Raw genomic sequence first — 19,417 nt, 5'->3', positions numbered from 1 at the left:
CCTGACCTCAATATTTTGTGTCCAAACCAACCCCGCCAATAAACTCAATTATAATGCAATTACGGTTAAAATGAACCAATATGCATAGGAACAACATTTTTTAAAACTAATTTCACAATTGTTAACAATGGTAAAACCCAGATAATCAAGAGCCTTATAACTTAACTAACACATTCTCTTATTTTCAATAGAGACATCTAAAGTTCAAATCTCCCCTAAATGTATTAATAAAAAGTGATAAACTCGAATAAAAAATAATGTTACTCCAATTAAAACTTGCCACCTTAACAAGTTATGAAGATAATGGTGGTGTCCAAGCCTTCAGCTAAAATTTTCAATCCTACCTAGATATAACTAGGTCTGCCTCGTCCCCTTAAGGTGAAATTGCCAATGGTAGCAGAAAAATGGTGAACATCTCCTTCTTTTGGTGAGTACAAAGTAAACCACATAAAATTGGTAAATACCATCCGATTTGCATGAATATTGGCTAGCATACATATTAAGAACATATTAAACATGTAATCCAATGATGAAATTTTCAAAATATGAATTCAATAACAATTTATCTAATCACATTTAGGTGGAGCCTAGTGCAACAAGGCTGAGGGGTTGGATAGTAAAGGAATCCGCAATTGAATAGAGCACATAATATAATACATGTATTCATATGAAGATTTAACCGTTGCGTACATACACAAAGCCATGGACGACCCACTTGATGTAGCTTACAAGAAAAGACTGAATATACACTACCGCAGTAAAAACAGCTGACATCAGGTCAACAAAGTGTAAAACCAAACAAAGGATAAACAATACACAAATGCTAATCCAAATTATTAACATGGCTCAATTAGTAAAATTAATTAACAATTCTAATCCAAATCGTTTCCAGAAATTGAAGCACTTTCTCGACACATGTTATCAGTGGGCACTGACAAGGAATGGATGCTGGCAAACCCCACACTCAATGGTCTCAGAACCCGAGCTAGGAACTTGGACCTGCAACAATCCACATAGAACTTACGCTAATATCAGGAATCTGAATTAGAAAAAGTTAATAACAATGGAGTGTCATACTCTCCTAAGGTTAGTTAAGAAAGAATTCTGACCTGCAAATGGACAGTGCATATAGGACAGGCAACTTCCTTCATCCGCCTTCCAGATCCATCAGACTTGGACACTGTGAAAGCAGACCATTCAAATGAGTACTTGATATACACTCCCACCGGTAGAAGCAATGGGTATGGGTACCGGTACGACACGGCGATACGGCAATTTTTGAAAAAATTAGGACACGGGTCGGGCAGGACACATCTATTAAATAATTATTACATATATTTTTATTTATATTTTCTATATATTATTAAGCATTTATTTTTCATATAATGTTAAATATATATCAAACTAAAAGTAATAATGGATAATAAAATAAATCCATGACTATTAATGATGTTTAAAAATTAGAATACAAACCAAGAATAAGATATTTATTAATTTTCAAATACACTATTACTTTTTAGAGCATGAATGCTCTTTTTGTTCTGTGAAAGGGCATTGGATTCCTCTTGTTCTTGTGTACTGGTCGTGTCCTGCAATTTTATTTTATTTTATTTTTTTGACACGGCTGGGTCACGAATGCATAAGTGTCCCAGTCAAGTACTATACCCCAAATGAAATGTTCATACTTTATAGGTCAAATCCCTTAATAAGGGTTTCACTGTACTCATTAATCTAATCCCAAGACAGGTTGGTCCACATCCCAATAAATACCCTAGACTTGGGCTCTATTTGGAATCAGCTTATTTTATTGAAACTGAAAACTTTTTATTAAAAGGAATGTAAATAAAGGTAAAAGTTAGCTAAGATAGTATAGTGAAACTCATGAATAATACCAAAAAGTGTAATAGCGTCCATAAATAGTAGCAAAAATAAACTAGTTTTTTAATTTTTGCCAATCACACACTTATTTCCAAGGTTTCCCAGCCAATGCTAAAATCATAACATTGATAATGATTATAACAGAAGATTACCTGATGATGCCCTTCGATTCTTTTCCATCTCCTCCTGTTACAAACAATTATCATCAAAACAATCGCAATCAAATACATGCACAGATCCACATGCGTACAAATAAAAATTAATGCCGCATCTACTCACTGGCAGCTCCACAGAGTCCAGGGTGGTCACAGGACCACCCTGGCTTGGAAAAAAAGATAACTAATATGTATAGATTTTAAAATTTTATGATGTTTTTATCCTAAAAAAAAAAAAAAAAAAATTTGTGACAACCCTAAATTTTTGTTAGGCCCAGTATAATTAAACTTTAGACAAAATTTGGCAACAAACTTGGTTGTAAACTAAAGTTACAACTCCATTCAATATTTTTTTATTAGACATAAGTTTTGACAACTCCACAATTTAATTACATTTTCTTCTTATATTCTCATACTTGCAAAATTTTGAGAAGATCAAAAATCAATAATTATATTATCAATCAAATGTATAAATTTTGAGTTTTTGTAATCTAAAATTATACATAAAAAATAAGTTTATGAATCGAATAGTAAATAACATCTGATTGACATGAAATTTGATATGTGTTTTAAGAATATAGAGAATATACAATTCAACGGTTAGATTTTCAAAATATGTAGCAATGTTAATTTGTTTAGTGAAAGTTATAGCCTTAGGTTACAACTAAGTTTGTAACCAAATTTTATCCTTAAGCTTTGATCCCCTTAACAATATATTAGGTCCTTACAAACAAAAAGAAAAATTCCAAGAAAAATTATATATAACTAAAATTTTGAAAGAGATGTAGCTTGCAACAAAGATAATGAGACTATCATGTAACGATTTCAAAATAAAAAAATTTGTAAAAGGAAATTGTAAGACCTTATGTGTTTGCGAGTGTGTGTGTTTTTTTTGTCGTCAATATATGAAGTTTATTTTATTAGATTTTGTATAATTTAAGTTTCTTAGTGACCACCCTCAAAAAAATTCTTGGAGCCACCACTACATCTACTTGACTTTTGAGAATTCATATTAACGTACAAAAACAAATCTATCTCCGACTTCATAATATAAGCACAGCCAATAAAACAAAATCATCTAACTCAATTAAAATAATTATAAACTATTAAGGACCACTTAATACAAAACAAAGCACACAATACCAAAGGCTATAATAGCAAAACGTTATATACCTGAAGCTTCTTGGCAAGATCCTCATGACTCTGCAGCGCTGCTGCAGGTTTACTAGCCGCTTCCTTTGCATTACTCAGCCTCTGAGTCACTTCTGCCTGCAAAGGATAATAAACAATCTTACTAAAGCACAAGACCACTGTAGTTTTCATAACTAGAACATTTGTCATTGCCACAAACTCATCATAAAATGGCCGCCTACTAGAAAAACCTAAGAAGCAGAAATACAAACACAGGACACAATATGATATGGACACGGTGACATGGCAATTCTTGAAGAACTAGGGCACAGCATGGACATGACAATCAATTAATATATGTGTTGTATACTTTGGGTATAACTTATGATAAATTTTGTTTAAAATGCATTTAAATCCAGAATTTTTTTTTTTTTTTCCGGGGGGGGGGGGGGGGGGGGGGTGTGGGGGACCCCCATATCACAGCATTTTTGTGTGCTTCAAAATAAAGGCCCTTGATTAAAAACAAAAAAAAAAAAGGCCCAGTATTTATGGAACCAATTGGCCTGATCCGTCCACTATTACTCTTAAATAGTCTTACATTGTTACTCCGTTCCTTAATCCCACTCACTTTCCTCACTGCAGAACAAAAACAAAAATACCTTCCTCAAGACTCAACATAACGAGAGGGAGAAGCAGGGGAAGTTGGGCCTCCTCTGCCACCTTCTAGGATCAATGGCTGGGTACAAGATCCAGTCCTCTGAACTTTGCCACATCACCTTGTAGGCCATCATGCATCAAACTCCTCAATTTCAGACTTGCCTTTTCTTTTCTTTTTTGAACGTTTCAACGTCAAGCCTGCCCCATGTTTAGATTGTGTCCGAAATAAAAATGTTTCTTTTATTCTCCAGACAGAGACACACGTGCAACTATGTCCCTAGCAAGAAAGTATCTCTTGAGACCATCTCATGGAGCGCCCTTCTCATATTTAGTTGGACCCACATTGTGGGAGGGGCGCTCAATGAGACGGTCTCATAAGATAAAGTTTCATCCCTAATATGTCCCTCCTCCTTAAGTTAAAATTTTATTTGTTGAAAAAAGAGTGACTAAGAGAACCACTATCCATGCAGACAAAGCAAAACAAGTTCAATCAAATATTTAAATCAAACAGCAGCGCCATGAGCAACAATTTACTTCACGACCCTGCAATGTAAACATATTCTGTACTTCTTTGCTTCACCAGATATAAGAATTTAAAGAAGCAGTATCAAGAAAGTGTCCTTGTTTAATGGTTGTACCAGCAAACTCGAACCATACATAAAATTTCTCTTTTTATTTTTTATTAAGAAAGAAAAGTATCAACCACCCTTTTATGTTAACCAACGCCTACATGATGATAGATAGAAAAATAATACACATATACAGAAAATGTTTCTCATCAGAACAAACGGAGCCTTAAATATTCCATGTAGGCTCTCCCTTCATTGAAAGGGCCTAAACCTACAGAGGACTGATGGAATATTAGAACTCCACTTGTTTCAACAATAAAAATATAGAACTCCACAACAATAAAAATACAAAAAGTCTGTTCATAATTTTTTTTTCATAGGTATTAAACCAATTTTTAATTTATATCTAAGTTTGTAACCACAAGCAAAAGTCTGTTCATGATATGATAAGGTGAGGTTGCCTATTACATCAGAATTGACCATAAACACTCCACATCATCAAGTAAGATTTCAAAGAGTGTAAAAAAAGCACTTTGCTAAAAATTAGTAATATAAAAAAAGTTCAATCTTACATGTCATGCTTACATCATGTAATTCAATGCAAGTGTTGCACATAACGTGCTTTCACCATGTGGTTCGTTATAGTATATTAAAATGATTAAGATAATTTACCATATGTGAAACTCTATTAATAAAGTTTCAACAAATTTATAATACTACTACAACTAAAAATATATTGAACAAAGTTTCTCATATATTTCTTTTTTTGGTGTGAATTTTGAAAATTTAACAGTTAAATTTCATGTTCCTTATGTTCTTAACATGCATATCAAAGTTCGTTCAAATCGGATATTATTTACTATTTAATCAATAAATTTATTTTTTATACACAATTTTAGATCACAAAAATTTGAAATTTTAGCTTTTATTTGATGACATAACAATTGATCTTTGATCTTCTTGAAATTTTGCAAACATGAAAAATAAAATAAGAACATGCAATCCAACGGTTAGATTTTCAAAATTCACACTCAATATAAAAATATACGAGAGAAACTTTGTTCAAATCTATTCCCTAAAGTTTTGAGAATTTTAAAATAAATTTTATTATTATTATTATTTTTTTTTTTTTTTTGATAAGTAACAAAAAAAATTTTATTAAAAACACACAGCTCAGTACATAGGAAATGTATAAAAAGGCAAAAACATCAAGAAACCAACTTACAATGATCTAGCAACACAGGAAGGGACATACAAGAAAAAGATGGTAAAACAAGACACCATTCGAGAAGAGTAAAAAAGAAGAAAGACTTAAACTCAATAATGGACTGTTCACGACCCTCAAAGCTTCTAAAATTCCGTTCCCGCCAGATACACCACATCAAACAGTGCGGCACAAACCTCCAAATAACTATATTACAATGATGCCTGAAATTGCATGCCCAACAATCCAACAAGTCCACTACCCTTTGAGGCATCACCCAACAAATCCCAAACAAGCAAAAGATCATACTCCACATCTCATAAGCTATAGGATAGTGAAGGAGGAGATGATCTACAGATTCCCCACACGTTTTGCACATAAAACACCACTCAAGGACAACAAAATGCCTATTCCGAAGGTTGTCTATAGTTAGAATCTTGCCTAAAGCCGCAGTCCAAGAGAAAAAAGCTACCCAAGGAAAAACCTTCGATTGCCACACCATTTTCCAAGGGAAAGAAATGCTAGTAGAAGGGGAAATAGACTGATAATACCCACTCACCTTGAAACCTCGACTACTAGCTAGCTTCCAACAAAGATTGTCAAAACCAACACCCCGCACCTTTGTGGAATAGATCAAAACCATAAACGAATCCAGAGATTGTGACTCTTGATCATTCACTAAACGACGAAACTGAATGTCCCAAGAAACTCTCCCATTTGCAAAGCACATAACCTCAGAGACCGAAACATCCCTTGTCCTGCTCATATTATATAAATTTGGAAACGCCTCCTTAAGAGGAAGATCCCTACACCACACATCATCCCAAAACTTCACACGGGTTCCATCACCCACTTCATACCGAATGAACTTGGAAAAATTCCACCAGCCACTCCGAATGATCTTCCACAAACAAACACCATAAGCCCCAGACACAGATATTGTGCACCAACCACCCCACTCATTCCCATACTTCACCCCAATGACCCTTCTCCAAAGGGCATCATTCTCCAAACCATAACGCCACAACCATTTGGCTAATAAAGCAGAATTAAACCTTCTCAAACAGCTAATGCCTAACCCTCCATTCTTCACTGGCCTACAAATCTTTAGACCAATTTACTAAGTGAATTTTATGCTTGTCCCCCATACCAGTCCAAAGGAAATCCCTCTGTAATTTCTCCATCCTCTAAGCCACCTTGTCTGGGATAGGGAAAAGAGAAAGGAAATACGTAGGTAGGCTAGAGAGAGTACTCTTAATACGTAGGTAGATTATTTTAATAATCTACCACTCTTATTTTGATAAAAAGCTGGGCATACACAGTGTGCTTCTACCACATAAATTTTAGTGCATTTGGCATAGAAGATGGAAGAAGGTGAACAGAAAAATGGCGTATAGGTTGGTATTTTCTCTTAGTTGATAAAGTAGAAAGTAGAAGGAAAGGAGTGTTATTTAATTTTCAATCTAGACCCATCATTTTTAATCTTCCTGAAATGAGAGGAAAAGAGAAGAAAAAGGTATTGCATAGGTGATTTGACAATTTTACCCCTCAAATTTATCAACAATACTTCAATACAAGGATATAATTGAAATTAATACAAGACCCTTTCTTTTCTTTCAGCCAAGAAAAAAAGACCCTTTCTTTTCTCTCCCCACTTTTCAATCACTCCTACAACACTTACTATGATAGAAAATATTAATCTCTTCCTCATTTCTTTTTCTCCATTCTTTTTTTCCCCCCTCTTCTATCATTCCTATACCAAACAAAGCCTTAAGGAATTTATAGGTTCAAATTTCAAAGATATTAATGAGATCCAGATGCCAAATGTGGGGGCTGTTCTTATTTTACATGAAAAAAAAAATCTTATTTATTTTGTTCCTTTCACTCAGAGAAAATGGGCCAGATTCTACAGGATCAAACCTATAGAACTTAAGGAATGATGGAACAAAATAAAAAAAGAAATGAGAGGGAAAAAGAATCAAAAAAATAATTAAATCAAATGAAGTAGCATATATATATGTATATATATATATATTACAAAGAGGTGTACCTTAGGAAATATAGGGGGTGTTTGGTTTGTGTTTTCAAACAACATTTTTCAGTTTTTAAACACATGTACCAAACGGGCCCATAATCTTCCTCACCAAAAAAAAAAAAAAAAAAAAAAAAAAAAAAAAACAAACACCAAACCAAACCTATCAAAAAACTTAAACAATTAAAAAAACACATACCCTAACATTTCATTCATTCAGTCTCTCTTCAAAACTATGGCCACCACTCCTCTCAGTCTCTCACACCCCAAAGATACCACCACTCCTCATCATCCTGCCAATGGCAACCCCATGCCTAAGCCTCATGGGTAAGACCTCTCTCTCTCTCTCTCTGTGTATCAACAACCACAACTCTGTTTTTATATGTGATTTGCTATGAGACTTGGGGTTTCTCAATTATTTGGTTTCATAAATCAGTAATCAATGCCATACCATGTGATAAAAGCCCAAATCGAAATCACGACCGAATTCAACCAGAACGACCCAAACCAGTTTGGTGCGGGGGCCCTGTGTACGCGGTCAGTCTCAGTGCCATGTCCCCCAAAGGCCAAAACTGACTGATGTGGTCCGGTCTAAAAAATCCCCAAGCTAACCGAACTGCATCGAACGCTGCCCTAATATATACTACTAGTAAGAAATAGAATTATATCTATTACACTAACCATTCGTTACCTTACCCATCATTTCTCAGATGTGGGAAAAAAAAATCCAACCCCTGCCCCAAAACAGAAAGACAAGGAACATAGATCCTCCAACATATCTTCTCCAACAACTTCACAGGAAGCTGATTAATGTATGTCCTAAACATCACAAACACTAGCAAACAATAATAACTACACCATTCCCTGCTAATACTGATATTTTCTTCACACAAGTGATAAATACAACCACTTTGGATTCTTTTTTTTTTTGATAAGTACAACCACTTTGGATTCTTTAGTAGGCCATACTACCATCCTAGGAATGCTTTAGGACTACCTGATTGGCAATGAAAGTAGGAACATCTAAACAAATTTCTATCATTAGAAAAGCAAATGTAAGAATAAGAAAACTTATTTTAAAAAATAAACAAATACATAAACAAACAAATAGCACTTCTCTTTTGCTAGACGTAAATTGAGAGCACATACCATGCATCGGTCACAAACTCTTACTGGCTGAGCATTCTCATCAGCAGTTAAAGCAATTCTACCATGGGTACACTTGTCACAGAAAATATCTCCACAGTTCCTGCAGTGATGCTGAAAACGAGTGGAAACCATAAGGCCAACCAAGATACAAGCACAAGGAGAAATTTGTTATACAAATCAAGAAAAATATGTACCTTGCGCACAAAAGCACTAAAATCTGTCCCACATCCTGTACACTTTGAAACTGCTTCATCAGGGACCTAATGGGAAACAATTGATAAAAGGGACATAACTAAGAACTCCATGAATTTGAATGCCAAAAAGTAAATAGCACTGATAGAATGACTTCGTTTTACATACACATAACATGGTCAATGAGTATGTAAAAGAAACCATAGGCAGAGAGAGAGAGATAGCACAAGGCTCCTAGGTCTAAGAATGTAAAAGAAACAATTACTACTACAACAAAGCCTTGGTCCCAAAATTTTTAGGGTCAACTATGGATCATCAAAAAATTATAGGCCACATGGATTCCTTTCCTCTATTCTATTCTATCCAAATTCATAATCTTTGTCCCTTCCTTAATTGACGTTTTTTTTACTACTGCTCCAGTACTACTAATGTCATTTTTTGTCTTCTCTACCCTTTTTCATTTCTTCGGCTTGAATTAACTCACTCTTTCTTACCAATGCATTAGTCACTCTCCTTTGAACATGACCAAACCATCTTAAGAAACTCTCCTCATCTTATCCTATGCTCCACATCCTCTTCAATCGCTCAATTTATAAATTATTGATCCAAAGTATCAAACCTCTTGCTCTTTGTTATCACTTGACTATAGAGTCTTACCACACCATCTCTATTTTTACTTGTACTAAACTTACATTTCATATACTTTGTTTTATTCCAACATAATCGAAAGCCTTTAGATTCTAAAGTGTGTTGCCAAATTTCTAATTGGACTTTAACTCCAATTCTTGTTTCATCCACTAAAACCTATATCATCAACAAAAACAAAAAAACCAATGGACTTCCTTTTGAATCAATTTAGTGAACTTATCCATCACTAGTACAAAAAGATATAGACTTAATGGTGATAGTTGATGCAGACCTAGAAACCTACGTGTGATGCCTTCACTTGTTCTCATACTATTTACAGCGTTCTCACACTAGTTACAGCTTCATCAAACATATTCTTAATTAACTTAACATACTTTAGAGGAACTATTGGGCCCTGTCAATTACGGCATAATTTTTTTCCACAGAAAAAAAAATTATAAAAAAAAATTGTAGAGAGAAACAAATTATTACTTGTAGTCATGGTTTAGAAACGCATACTAAATATTCTTACAAAAGAGCAATTAATTACCCACCGACAAAAATTCTGTGTAAAATGTATATATGCAGATGTCATAAGGTTTTATGCGCAAACGAACACAATGCATGGGAAAAAAATTATTATTAGTATTTATGTTACCCAATGATCTTTCTCCTCATTGCCAGGCTTTATTATGTTCATCCAATCTCCAAAACCTTTCTTCTTATCCGTAGGCTGTTCATTTGTCTTGAAAGAATCAGCAGGCCTGCTTCTTCCACCCATCTCCTTGATCTGCATTTTGACAAATAGGAGAAAATCATGAATCACTAACAATCATCAAGTTTTACAAGAACAACCTTTGAGAATTGGAACAAAAACATACAAACATGAGAATTCAAATGCAAGGGTCTTTTTTTGTAGCTCCTCATTAACATGAATATTTGCACATGCATGAATGCAAGTGCACACATAAGAATAGGCCAAAACTAATATTAAACTGATTCTAAACAGTTCAACTTGAAGGAAAGGAGCTTCTTTATATGGTTTATGAAGTGTCCTTTGCATGAGATTTTTTTTTTTAGCTTTTAGCTTATTTTGTTTATGTACAAGGGTATTTATCATCATAACTATTTCATGTGCAGCATCCATTTGGGAAGGCTAATTTACAAAAAATAGTTTGTACACCCCACCCCACCAAACACACAGAAAAGAAATGAACTAAACACAAGTCCATTCTTTCACTTCCCAAAATTCCACCTTTTCACTCAATCATATTTACAAATGACTAAATTTTAATTCTTTATTTGTATTTGCTCAAGTATAGATATATGATAATGTGCCAAGAGTAGTGTAGCTCAGTAGCATTGTCTGCTCTCCTTTATAACTATCAAATAATAAAATAATATTAACAATAATGTATTTTAAATGTAAGATGTTTTGCCAATTCAGTACTTCAAGTTCAAATGTATTTCATGATTCAAGAAGTAGATAATCCGGCTTTGCAAATTCAGAAAAATAACCCAATCTCCATAAACTAGAAAGGCGAAATTAAAAGGACAGCCACTTTGAACCCTTGATCTGAAAATCCAGAATATAGAAAACAAGCATAATACAAAACACCTAGATACCTCAAAGATTTAAGTGTTGTTAAAAGCAGGCTTAGGCGTGCTTCAACCTAAAAGATCAAAGGCCCAAGGTCTACGCGCTTTGTTTGGCCGAAACAAAGAGTTTATTGAATTTCTAATGCTTTATGAAGCAACACAAAGCACACTTAGCCACAGTTTTTTTTGTCATTAAAATTGACCTTGAAGGAAATTATATGGACCATTGATGTATCATACAAAGACACTTCCTAAGATACTGTACTACACAAACAATTTTTTTTGTTTGCATATCAAAAGAGAAAAACAAGAAAAATTTACTATTCTTATGTTTTTTGGTCTTTGCCTTTGGAAATATTTTGATTGAACCACATACTTCATTTTGATTATAGCTATCCCAAGCTCTCAAAGTGAAGTATTTTAATAAAGCACAAGAAAGTTCTATAAAAAATTATGTTAATCATCTCAAGAGACTTTCCCTCATCTTTTCATCAATCTAACCACCCTTATCCTTAGGTGGCTCTCCTCATTTAAAATATAATCTTTCTATTATTTCTATTTATCCATTTTAACATTCTCATTTTAGCTACACTCATTTTATAAATATGTTGTTTCTTAACAGCCCAACATTTAATAACATAAAGCATAGCTAGTCTTATGGCAATCTTATAAAAAAATTTCCTAATGTGTATTCTATAATCACACAAAACTCCTAATGCCTTCTCCACTTCATCCACCCTACTCTCTTTTTTTATAAGTAAATCCACCCTACTCTTATCCTATAATTCACATCCTCTTCAATCTCTCCATCTTTATGAATTATTGATCCAAGATATCGAAAGCTCTCGCTCTTCTATATCTCTTGACCATCAATTCTTGCTGCCCCTTTCATTGTTTTCATTTTTACTAAACTTACACATGTACTCTGTTTTAGTCCTACTTAATCTAAAAACCCTTATATTCTAGAGCGTCTCACCAAATTTCTAACTTGAAATTAACTCCAATTCTAATTTCATCCACTAAGAATTGAAATAACTCGCATAGAATTTTAACTTACAAACTTTGTGCAATTGCACTATCCATTTCAGCTAATTGGCAACATATATTACTATGTTGAGTTTGTTAACTTAATTCATATGCTATGAACTTTTCTATAAGAGAATTTTTTATTTTAACATTTGAAAAATGTTCACTTAAAATCAATCAAGTACATGATTTTGCTTTCCACCTGGGCTCTTGGAAGTCTGTCCGCTTGATGCCTTTACCAACATTATCGAAAAGTATAGCCAAGATTGCAAAGTATAGAAACAAAAAATCAAGTGCACTTACAGTTGATGAAAATTAAACTACGAATATAGTGGAAGTTAAAGTTGTGACTTGTGGATTCAAACTCACTTTGTCTGTGTATAACTTAAGAATTGAAAGATGTAAACAAAGAAGGAGATATATAGAGAAAGAAAAAGAGAATTCCCTTCATATGCCTTGCGCATGAATCCATTAAGGCAAACACAAAAAACTAAAGAGTTTACCAAAATAATGTGCGCTGCCTTGCTTTTTTTGGATTTATTGATCCGAAAAAATGACAAACCTCTAGAAATACCAATTAGGTACAAAGAATATGTGGCAAGTAAATCAGTAAATGGAAGATGACCATAAAAGCAAAAAAAAAAAATGCAAACACCTCAGCCCTAAGGCATTTTGCCAACAAAGAAACAAATCACTACTATTACAAAAACAAGAAATACTACTAGTAGGACCCAAACCTGTACAGTTGCAGCAGTCACTGTGTCCAGAAGAGTATTGGTAGTGTAACTATTTGATTGCAATCTGATACGTCTAGGCTCAATGTCCACAGAGCTCTTAGACCAAATTGCAAGCGTCGATGAATCCGAAACCTAAGTGAGAAGATAACATATACTTAATCTATAGCCAGAGATTGGAAGTGGACAAAGAAATTCAACTAGAGTCAACCAACTTACCTCACATCTTGTAATGTTCTCAAGAGGATATATTCTCAATGTCCGACTCGTACTGGGATCAAGCATGCGAATTCCATCCAAACCAATCTGAAAGAGAAAATCATGATCAATTTATGCTTTCAACATAGTCAGCCGAAAATAAAATGTAAAGAGTCATACAAGCTAAAATCTAAACACCGTTCAACTTTAACCTCGAGGCTTGGACTATCTGAACAAGACTTGTAACTAAAAAACCGTCATAGATGCATTTCCATTATTCTTCTTAAACTAAAGACAGTCTACAATATATGACCTAACCCTTTACAACTTAGGTAAAGTTCCTTAGGTTCCTCGTTTAATTTAAACACATAAGCACATTGAATTCAATTCTCCTACAGAAAGATTGGTCGACGCAGCCATACCTTTGAATTTAATTGGGTAATTGGGGAAAACTTAATACTTAATACTTGATCCAAATTAAAGATACCAGCTAATCAATAGTAGGAAATTATCATTACTAACTTCAAGCAGTTGCTAGCTCCGAAAAAATCAAAATAATTGAATCCAACGAACTCGATGACATTGATTAATATTGTAGTTATGCATAAAAGTTTACAATCAAGAAAAGACTAATCGCATTTTTGTGGACAAATCAAAGTCATACCTGGCAGAGAACATCCATGGTGTTCTGACCAAGACTCTCCGGCAGCAACTTGACCCGAAACTTCTGGACCCCACTCTTCACGTCTTGTTGAGTTTCGGCCTTGGGGACAGCCCTCACGATCTTGCTCGAATTCGAAGTCACCGTCGAATCCTTTCCGGAACCGAAACCGATCGACCTCCCATAGTCGTCGAACGTGGGCGCCCACGTCGAAGACTTCGGAGCGGTGCCCCGAGCCCCGTACGGCTCCACCTTGCCACCTTCATATGCATACGCACCGTCATCGCGAATCGAATCGTAGCGCGGAGACTCCTCCGATCGCTTCCCATACGGATCGGACCCCAAATCGGACCGGCTTCTACCAAAACCTCCGTACCTGTCGTCGAAATACCCACCGGCGTGGTCGAATTTCACCGGATTGTCGTACACAGGTGGGACCGAAGAGTTCACCTGACCGTACGGAGCCGCCGAGTAGATCGGATTGGGGTTGGGGTTAGGGATTGGGTTTTGTGGAGGTGCATAGCTGGGAGGAGGCGCCTGATGGTGATCGAACGGCGGATAATAGGGCGGCGGTGGTGGTTGTGATTGAGGCTGATTTGGCGGTTGATACGGCACGTGAGAATCGAAAGGAGGGAAAGACGATTGTTGTGGCGGAGAATTGAAGGAAGGCGAGTTCAAATTGGGGAGTGAAGCTGAGGTATTATATGAAGGAGCTGTGGGAGTAGGAATTGGGGCAGGGATAGGATCGGGATTTTGAGAGAAGGGAGGGTATGTGGAGGGATAAGCGGAGTAATCGGCGGCGGAGGAGGAGGAGCTGTATGTGGAGGTGAACGGCGGCGCGGAGGCGTAAGGATTCGGGAGAGGATCGGAGGGGTTCGGGTTTGGATTCGGGTTCGGGTTTGGAAAGTGAGAGTATTGTTGGTAATATGGAGCAGAGCCGTAATCTCCTTGTTGCATCGCTAATTGGAAGGAAAGAGAGAGAGAGGGTGTTTTTTTTTTTTTTTTTGGGGAAATTGGAAGAAGGAAAAGAGGAACAGGTTTTTTTGTTGTTCTTGTTTGATGATTGTTTTTCAATAGAGAGACCAAAAGATGAAACAGGGATGATCCGTTGGAGGAAAGGAATAATGATTTGGGTGACTCTCTTGTATGTAATTCTTGCACGGAAGTTTCAGTGCTTATAGACTTTTTTTTTTTTGGATTTGAGTAATAGTTCTTAAGATCTTCATTGGGCCACTTGGCTGGAGCTGATTGTACGGCTGTTGATAGTTTCTAAGTCCATTCAATTTTCATTGCCCAAAGCCCAATCAAGTTGGTTTCTTAAAATAAAATTAAAAAATGGCCCAAGCAAGTTTTCACACGCTATATTAGACGGGTCATTGTGAAACCCATATGGGCTGAAAGAGGAAACCCCTACAGTAGAGGAACACCAACGTTTCCAACGATCATCAATAAGATTATAAGAATTAGGTCAACGCCCTTTTTTCTCTAATTCAACAATCCGAAAGTTTTATTCTCCTTCATTTAGCAACACTCTTCAAGTGCCATTTTTCTCACTCTCTCACCAAACTCTTTCCATTTTCCTATATCTCACAATAAGGATCCCGGTCCATTTGGGTATAAAAAAAAGTAAGAAATTAGAAAATGGGATGAGATCAAAAAGTGAGTAGATAAAAGATTTTTTTCATTTTTTCATTTGTGTTTGGATGAAGGATGGAAAAGTAGAGGAATAGAAAATAGGGTTTGTATAAATTTACTCTTATACCCCTAATTTTTTTATTAAAAAATTTGGAGGGGAAAGAGGAAGGGTGGATGAGCAATTTCCATCCGACCCCTCCCCTCTCCATTTTCTCTCCACTTTGGGAGGCTAAAAAATGGTGGGATCAGGAAGAAAATAGTCGAACTCCACCATTTTCTCTCCCCAAAATCTCTCATATTTTCTCTCTTCCATTTTCCATCATTCCTATTTTTATTCCAACCAAACTTAGCCTATGTAATTTGATATTTATTAGTTTCGGTGTATTTTTCCTCTTTTACATCACTAAAGTGACGGAGAACAAGCATTCACTCGCAGCTGCTGCCAATCAAGCTCATTAATGCAAATTCCAACTCTTTCTTTTTCTTTTTTCTTTTTTTGATAACTAATCAGAAACCAAATTCCAACTCTTAAAATGGTCAAAATTATTTCGATGAAGTCAATTTTTTTTTTTTTTTTTTTTTGGTTGAACTTGTGGTAGATTATGGGTTTCAATGGAAACACATTTGTTGCAGTGGTAGCATTAATAATGTGAGGTTTCCACATTGGTTATCTTTGTGGTCGGAGGTTTTCATTTTGACCATAGTGTTTCGAGTTTGGGGGCTAGTCCATTATGGATTGAGTTCGTGGATGGCTCAGCAGTTTTGGGTTGTGTATGACTCAATCACACATCGACAAAGACTCAAAAAGAATCACACACACACTAACTCTCACTCTCGAGCGAGTCATGACTCTGCTAGTTTAAAGGGCGAGTACAAGAAAGAATTGACTCGGGTTGACTTGCGACGATGTCCACAAACCACCTCTCCTGGGTTAAACGCCGTCGTTCCCAGAACGTAAATTTATCTTTCACTCTGTTCAATCTTTATTAATTTGACATTTTGAGCTTCCAAAGCTTAGGCCTTGTTTGGATTTTTTTTTTCATCACCCATCACTCCTCACTCAATTTCCGTCACTCATCACTCATCACTCGTCACTCATCACTCATCACTTAAAACACCCCACCTTGTTTGGCACCATCACTCACTTGTCATTACTCAATATTTTTCACACTGTTTCTGGGCCCTATACCTATCACTTGCTCAGAGCAAGTCTGTTTTGTTACCCGCAGAAGGTTTTCATCCCCATCTTTTTCCCTTTTTCTCATTTCCCCTTCCCCCTTCAGCCTTGTCACTCTCCCAAAGCATAAACCCAAACCCATAAAAATTTCTCAAGCTCTCTGACGTGGGTCCGGCAACGCGATCTCCTCCATTAAAGCCCAGCGATGCTGACGAAGTGTGAAGAAACAGAAACCCAGCAATTCTCATTTACTATTATAATCAAAACACAAACCTAGCAAGACCTATGTGAGTATATTATCAAATTTATGTCTTTTTTATTTTCCAGCAAGACCCAGCAATTCTCATTCACTGTTTTTTCTTCCTTGCAACTCAATGCGCGGTAGTCGCCGGAAGTCCCACTCGAAGCCCGTTGGCGAGTCCAATCATCCATCTCCGTCGATGCAAGACTCTCCGAATGCTCCTTAACCGCATGGACCTACGATTCTCTCGCCCTTTATAGGTTGAAATAGATCTAAACCATGCGAAATACCACCATATTACCAATAAATCAAATGTATAAATCAAGCTCAAATGTATAAAATACCTTCAGAGTGGTGAAAAAGCTGAGAAAGAGATCAGGGAGGAAGATCGGTGCAACAGCGCGAGAAGGGTGTTTTCGAGGTCGGGGTGGCATGGGTTGGCTGAGCTCCGATCAGTGACTGCGTGCGTGAGGAGGTGAGGGCAGGGCAGAGGCAAGCTCGGACTTGTGGTGGTATGAAAATGGAGTTGTGATCTGGTAGTGTGAAGTGTGAAGGGTGTCCATTGAAGAGAGCCTCAAAAGACGCGCCGGTGTGACTTTACTCTGATTGTGGGTCCCACTCATGTGTGATTATTTACGAAAATGCCATTGAAAACAGAGTTATGAAAACTGAAAACACATTTTTGTTATGGAAACTGAAAACAGCTAAAATGTGTTTTCAGTTTCCATAACTCATCACTCAAAAATCAGAAAATTGAGTGATGAAAACAAAAACTGAAAATAATTGAAAACAAAATCCAAACAAGCTTTAAGTCATAGGTCCCACCATTTTTTAATTATGAGTTATGGAAACAGAGTTATGAGTTATGGAAATCAAAAATCCAAACACCCCCTTAACCCGTACATCTTCATGCAGTGTAGGGGTGTAGAATCTAAATCTAAAATTCTAAATCTTAGATTTGACTTCATCAAACAATCTTTGGGTTTGGCACCAGCATGGTTATTCTAGGAACATCATCATTTTTAGGTTTTGGCCTTAAATTTCTCAATCCCATAGCTTATATTGGTTAAACTTTTTGGGTTTTTAAGTTATGTGTTGGGTAGGGTAGGAAGAATGCATTTTGGCTTCACAAATCAAAATTTTAAACAATACATTTTGGTTTCTACCTGCTTATCACAATTTTTGTTGAAGTAAAAAAAAAAAAAAAAGTATTGGTTAAGGTATGAACCGAAATGTATTGCTGGAATGTTTGAAATGTGAAGCCGTGTGTATTGATTTCATCTTTTGTGCTTGGAAGATTAAATTATATTGAGAATTTGAATGAGATTCAGGTCTCAAGTTTGTGTATTTGAGTAAGTTTTTTTTTATTGCTTGGTGTTCATTTTTACCATATATGGCATTAATTTTACAGGGTTGGATTCTAATGATGGTTGTAATTGCATAAGTTTGGTCTTGATATTTCATTGAAATTCATGAAATTTTCATGTAAATCTTGCCAATACAAACAAAAAAGTATAAATAATTGGTTACACTTATTTAGTTTTGTTATTTATGTTTGGTTACCTGCAATGTGAAATGTATGTGGTAATATTTGAAATGTAAAGCCTTGCATATTACAGTACAATTAGAAAATTGATGATATTAAGAAATTTTGAATGAGGTTCATTAGTTGTTCAATACATAGACTGTCAAGCATGAAGTTGAATGACCTGTGTACTATTCCGCCATTCACTGCATTGAGCATGGGATATAGCTGTTTTAGTTACCTCATAGACATTTACTTAGGAGTTAGCTGTTTTAGCTGTGTTTTGGTAACTTTGGTGGAGAACAATTATAGATATTGCTGATTTTGGGGGAGAGTATTACACATTCTGGTTTTTTAGAACTTTTCAGAGTAAGCTGTTGAAAAATTTATTAATATGAAATGTGTTCTTGAAATATGTGTTGGGTGTCTTGGTGACAAAAATGGACCAAAGCACTGGGTGAATTGCTCAAGGTAAGTTTGGAGATTAGATGTGAGCACGGATGGACTTACTAGTTAGGATTTTTTAAGGGACACAAAATCTTGTTAACTAAGTTTGACCTGGTAGGACAACATATATACATAAAATATATAGTGGATTCGTTAAATATAAATAAACCTTCAAAATCCAGGCATTTTTCTATTTCCTAGATCCTAATATGAGTGGATATCAGCTTCAAGACAGTTTTCCATTTCTAATTTAGATGCTTGATCTTTGTAATCATCAGTGTATCTCTTGCACACTCCCCTTGTACATGGGTTGCACCTCTGCTCTTTAATGAATTATTTACTTATAAAGAAAAGGGTTTGAAAGGGAAACTCACAGGATGCCAGAACATCTATATGCATCCTCCCATGATATAGGAAAGGAAATTCCATGGACATTCATCTCTTATTGTGTCTTTTACATTTAAAAATGTGTTTTTGTCCTATTGTAACCTATCCATATGTTCTCTTGATAGTTGAATGAACCATATATTTATAGAATGTATAAAAAAAAAAAAAAAGGGTTGTGTATGACAAAATCATG

The 19,417-nt window shown here is 35.5% G+C and overlaps 1 protein-coding gene across 1 annotated transcript; it reads right to left on the bottom strand.

Annotated features, from left to right (window-relative positions):
- Positions 1–609: 609 nt before the first annotated feature.
- LOC115974527 (protein FREE1) lies at positions 610–14,965 on the bottom strand. Its single transcript, XM_031094929.1, has 10 exons — positions 13,816–14,965; positions 13,173–13,259; positions 12,957–13,088; positions 10,253–10,384; positions 8,970–9,035; positions 8,776–8,886; positions 3,207–3,302; positions 2,031–2,064; positions 1,110–1,180; positions 610–999 (listed from the first exon to the last, which is right to left on the bottom strand). The coding sequence occupies exons 1-10, from the start codon at positions 14,767–14,769 to the stop codon at positions 922–924; spliced, it is 1,761 nt and encodes a 586-aa protein (XP_030950789.1). The 5' UTR covers positions 14,770–14,965; the 3' UTR covers positions 610–921.
- Between the last annotated feature and the right edge of the window lie 4,452 nt (positions 14,966–19,417).

This window comes from Quercus lobata, chromosome 2 (genome assembly GCF_001633185.2).
Source record: "Quercus lobata isolate SW786 chromosome 2, ValleyOak3.0 Primary Assembly, whole genome shotgun sequence".
Classification (NCBI taxonomy): domain Eukaryota; kingdom Viridiplantae; phylum Streptophyta; class Magnoliopsida; order Fagales; family Fagaceae; genus Quercus; species Quercus lobata.
The sequence above is the reverse complement of the archived record's forward strand: the minus strand, read 5'-3'. Positions and strand labels throughout refer to the sequence as shown.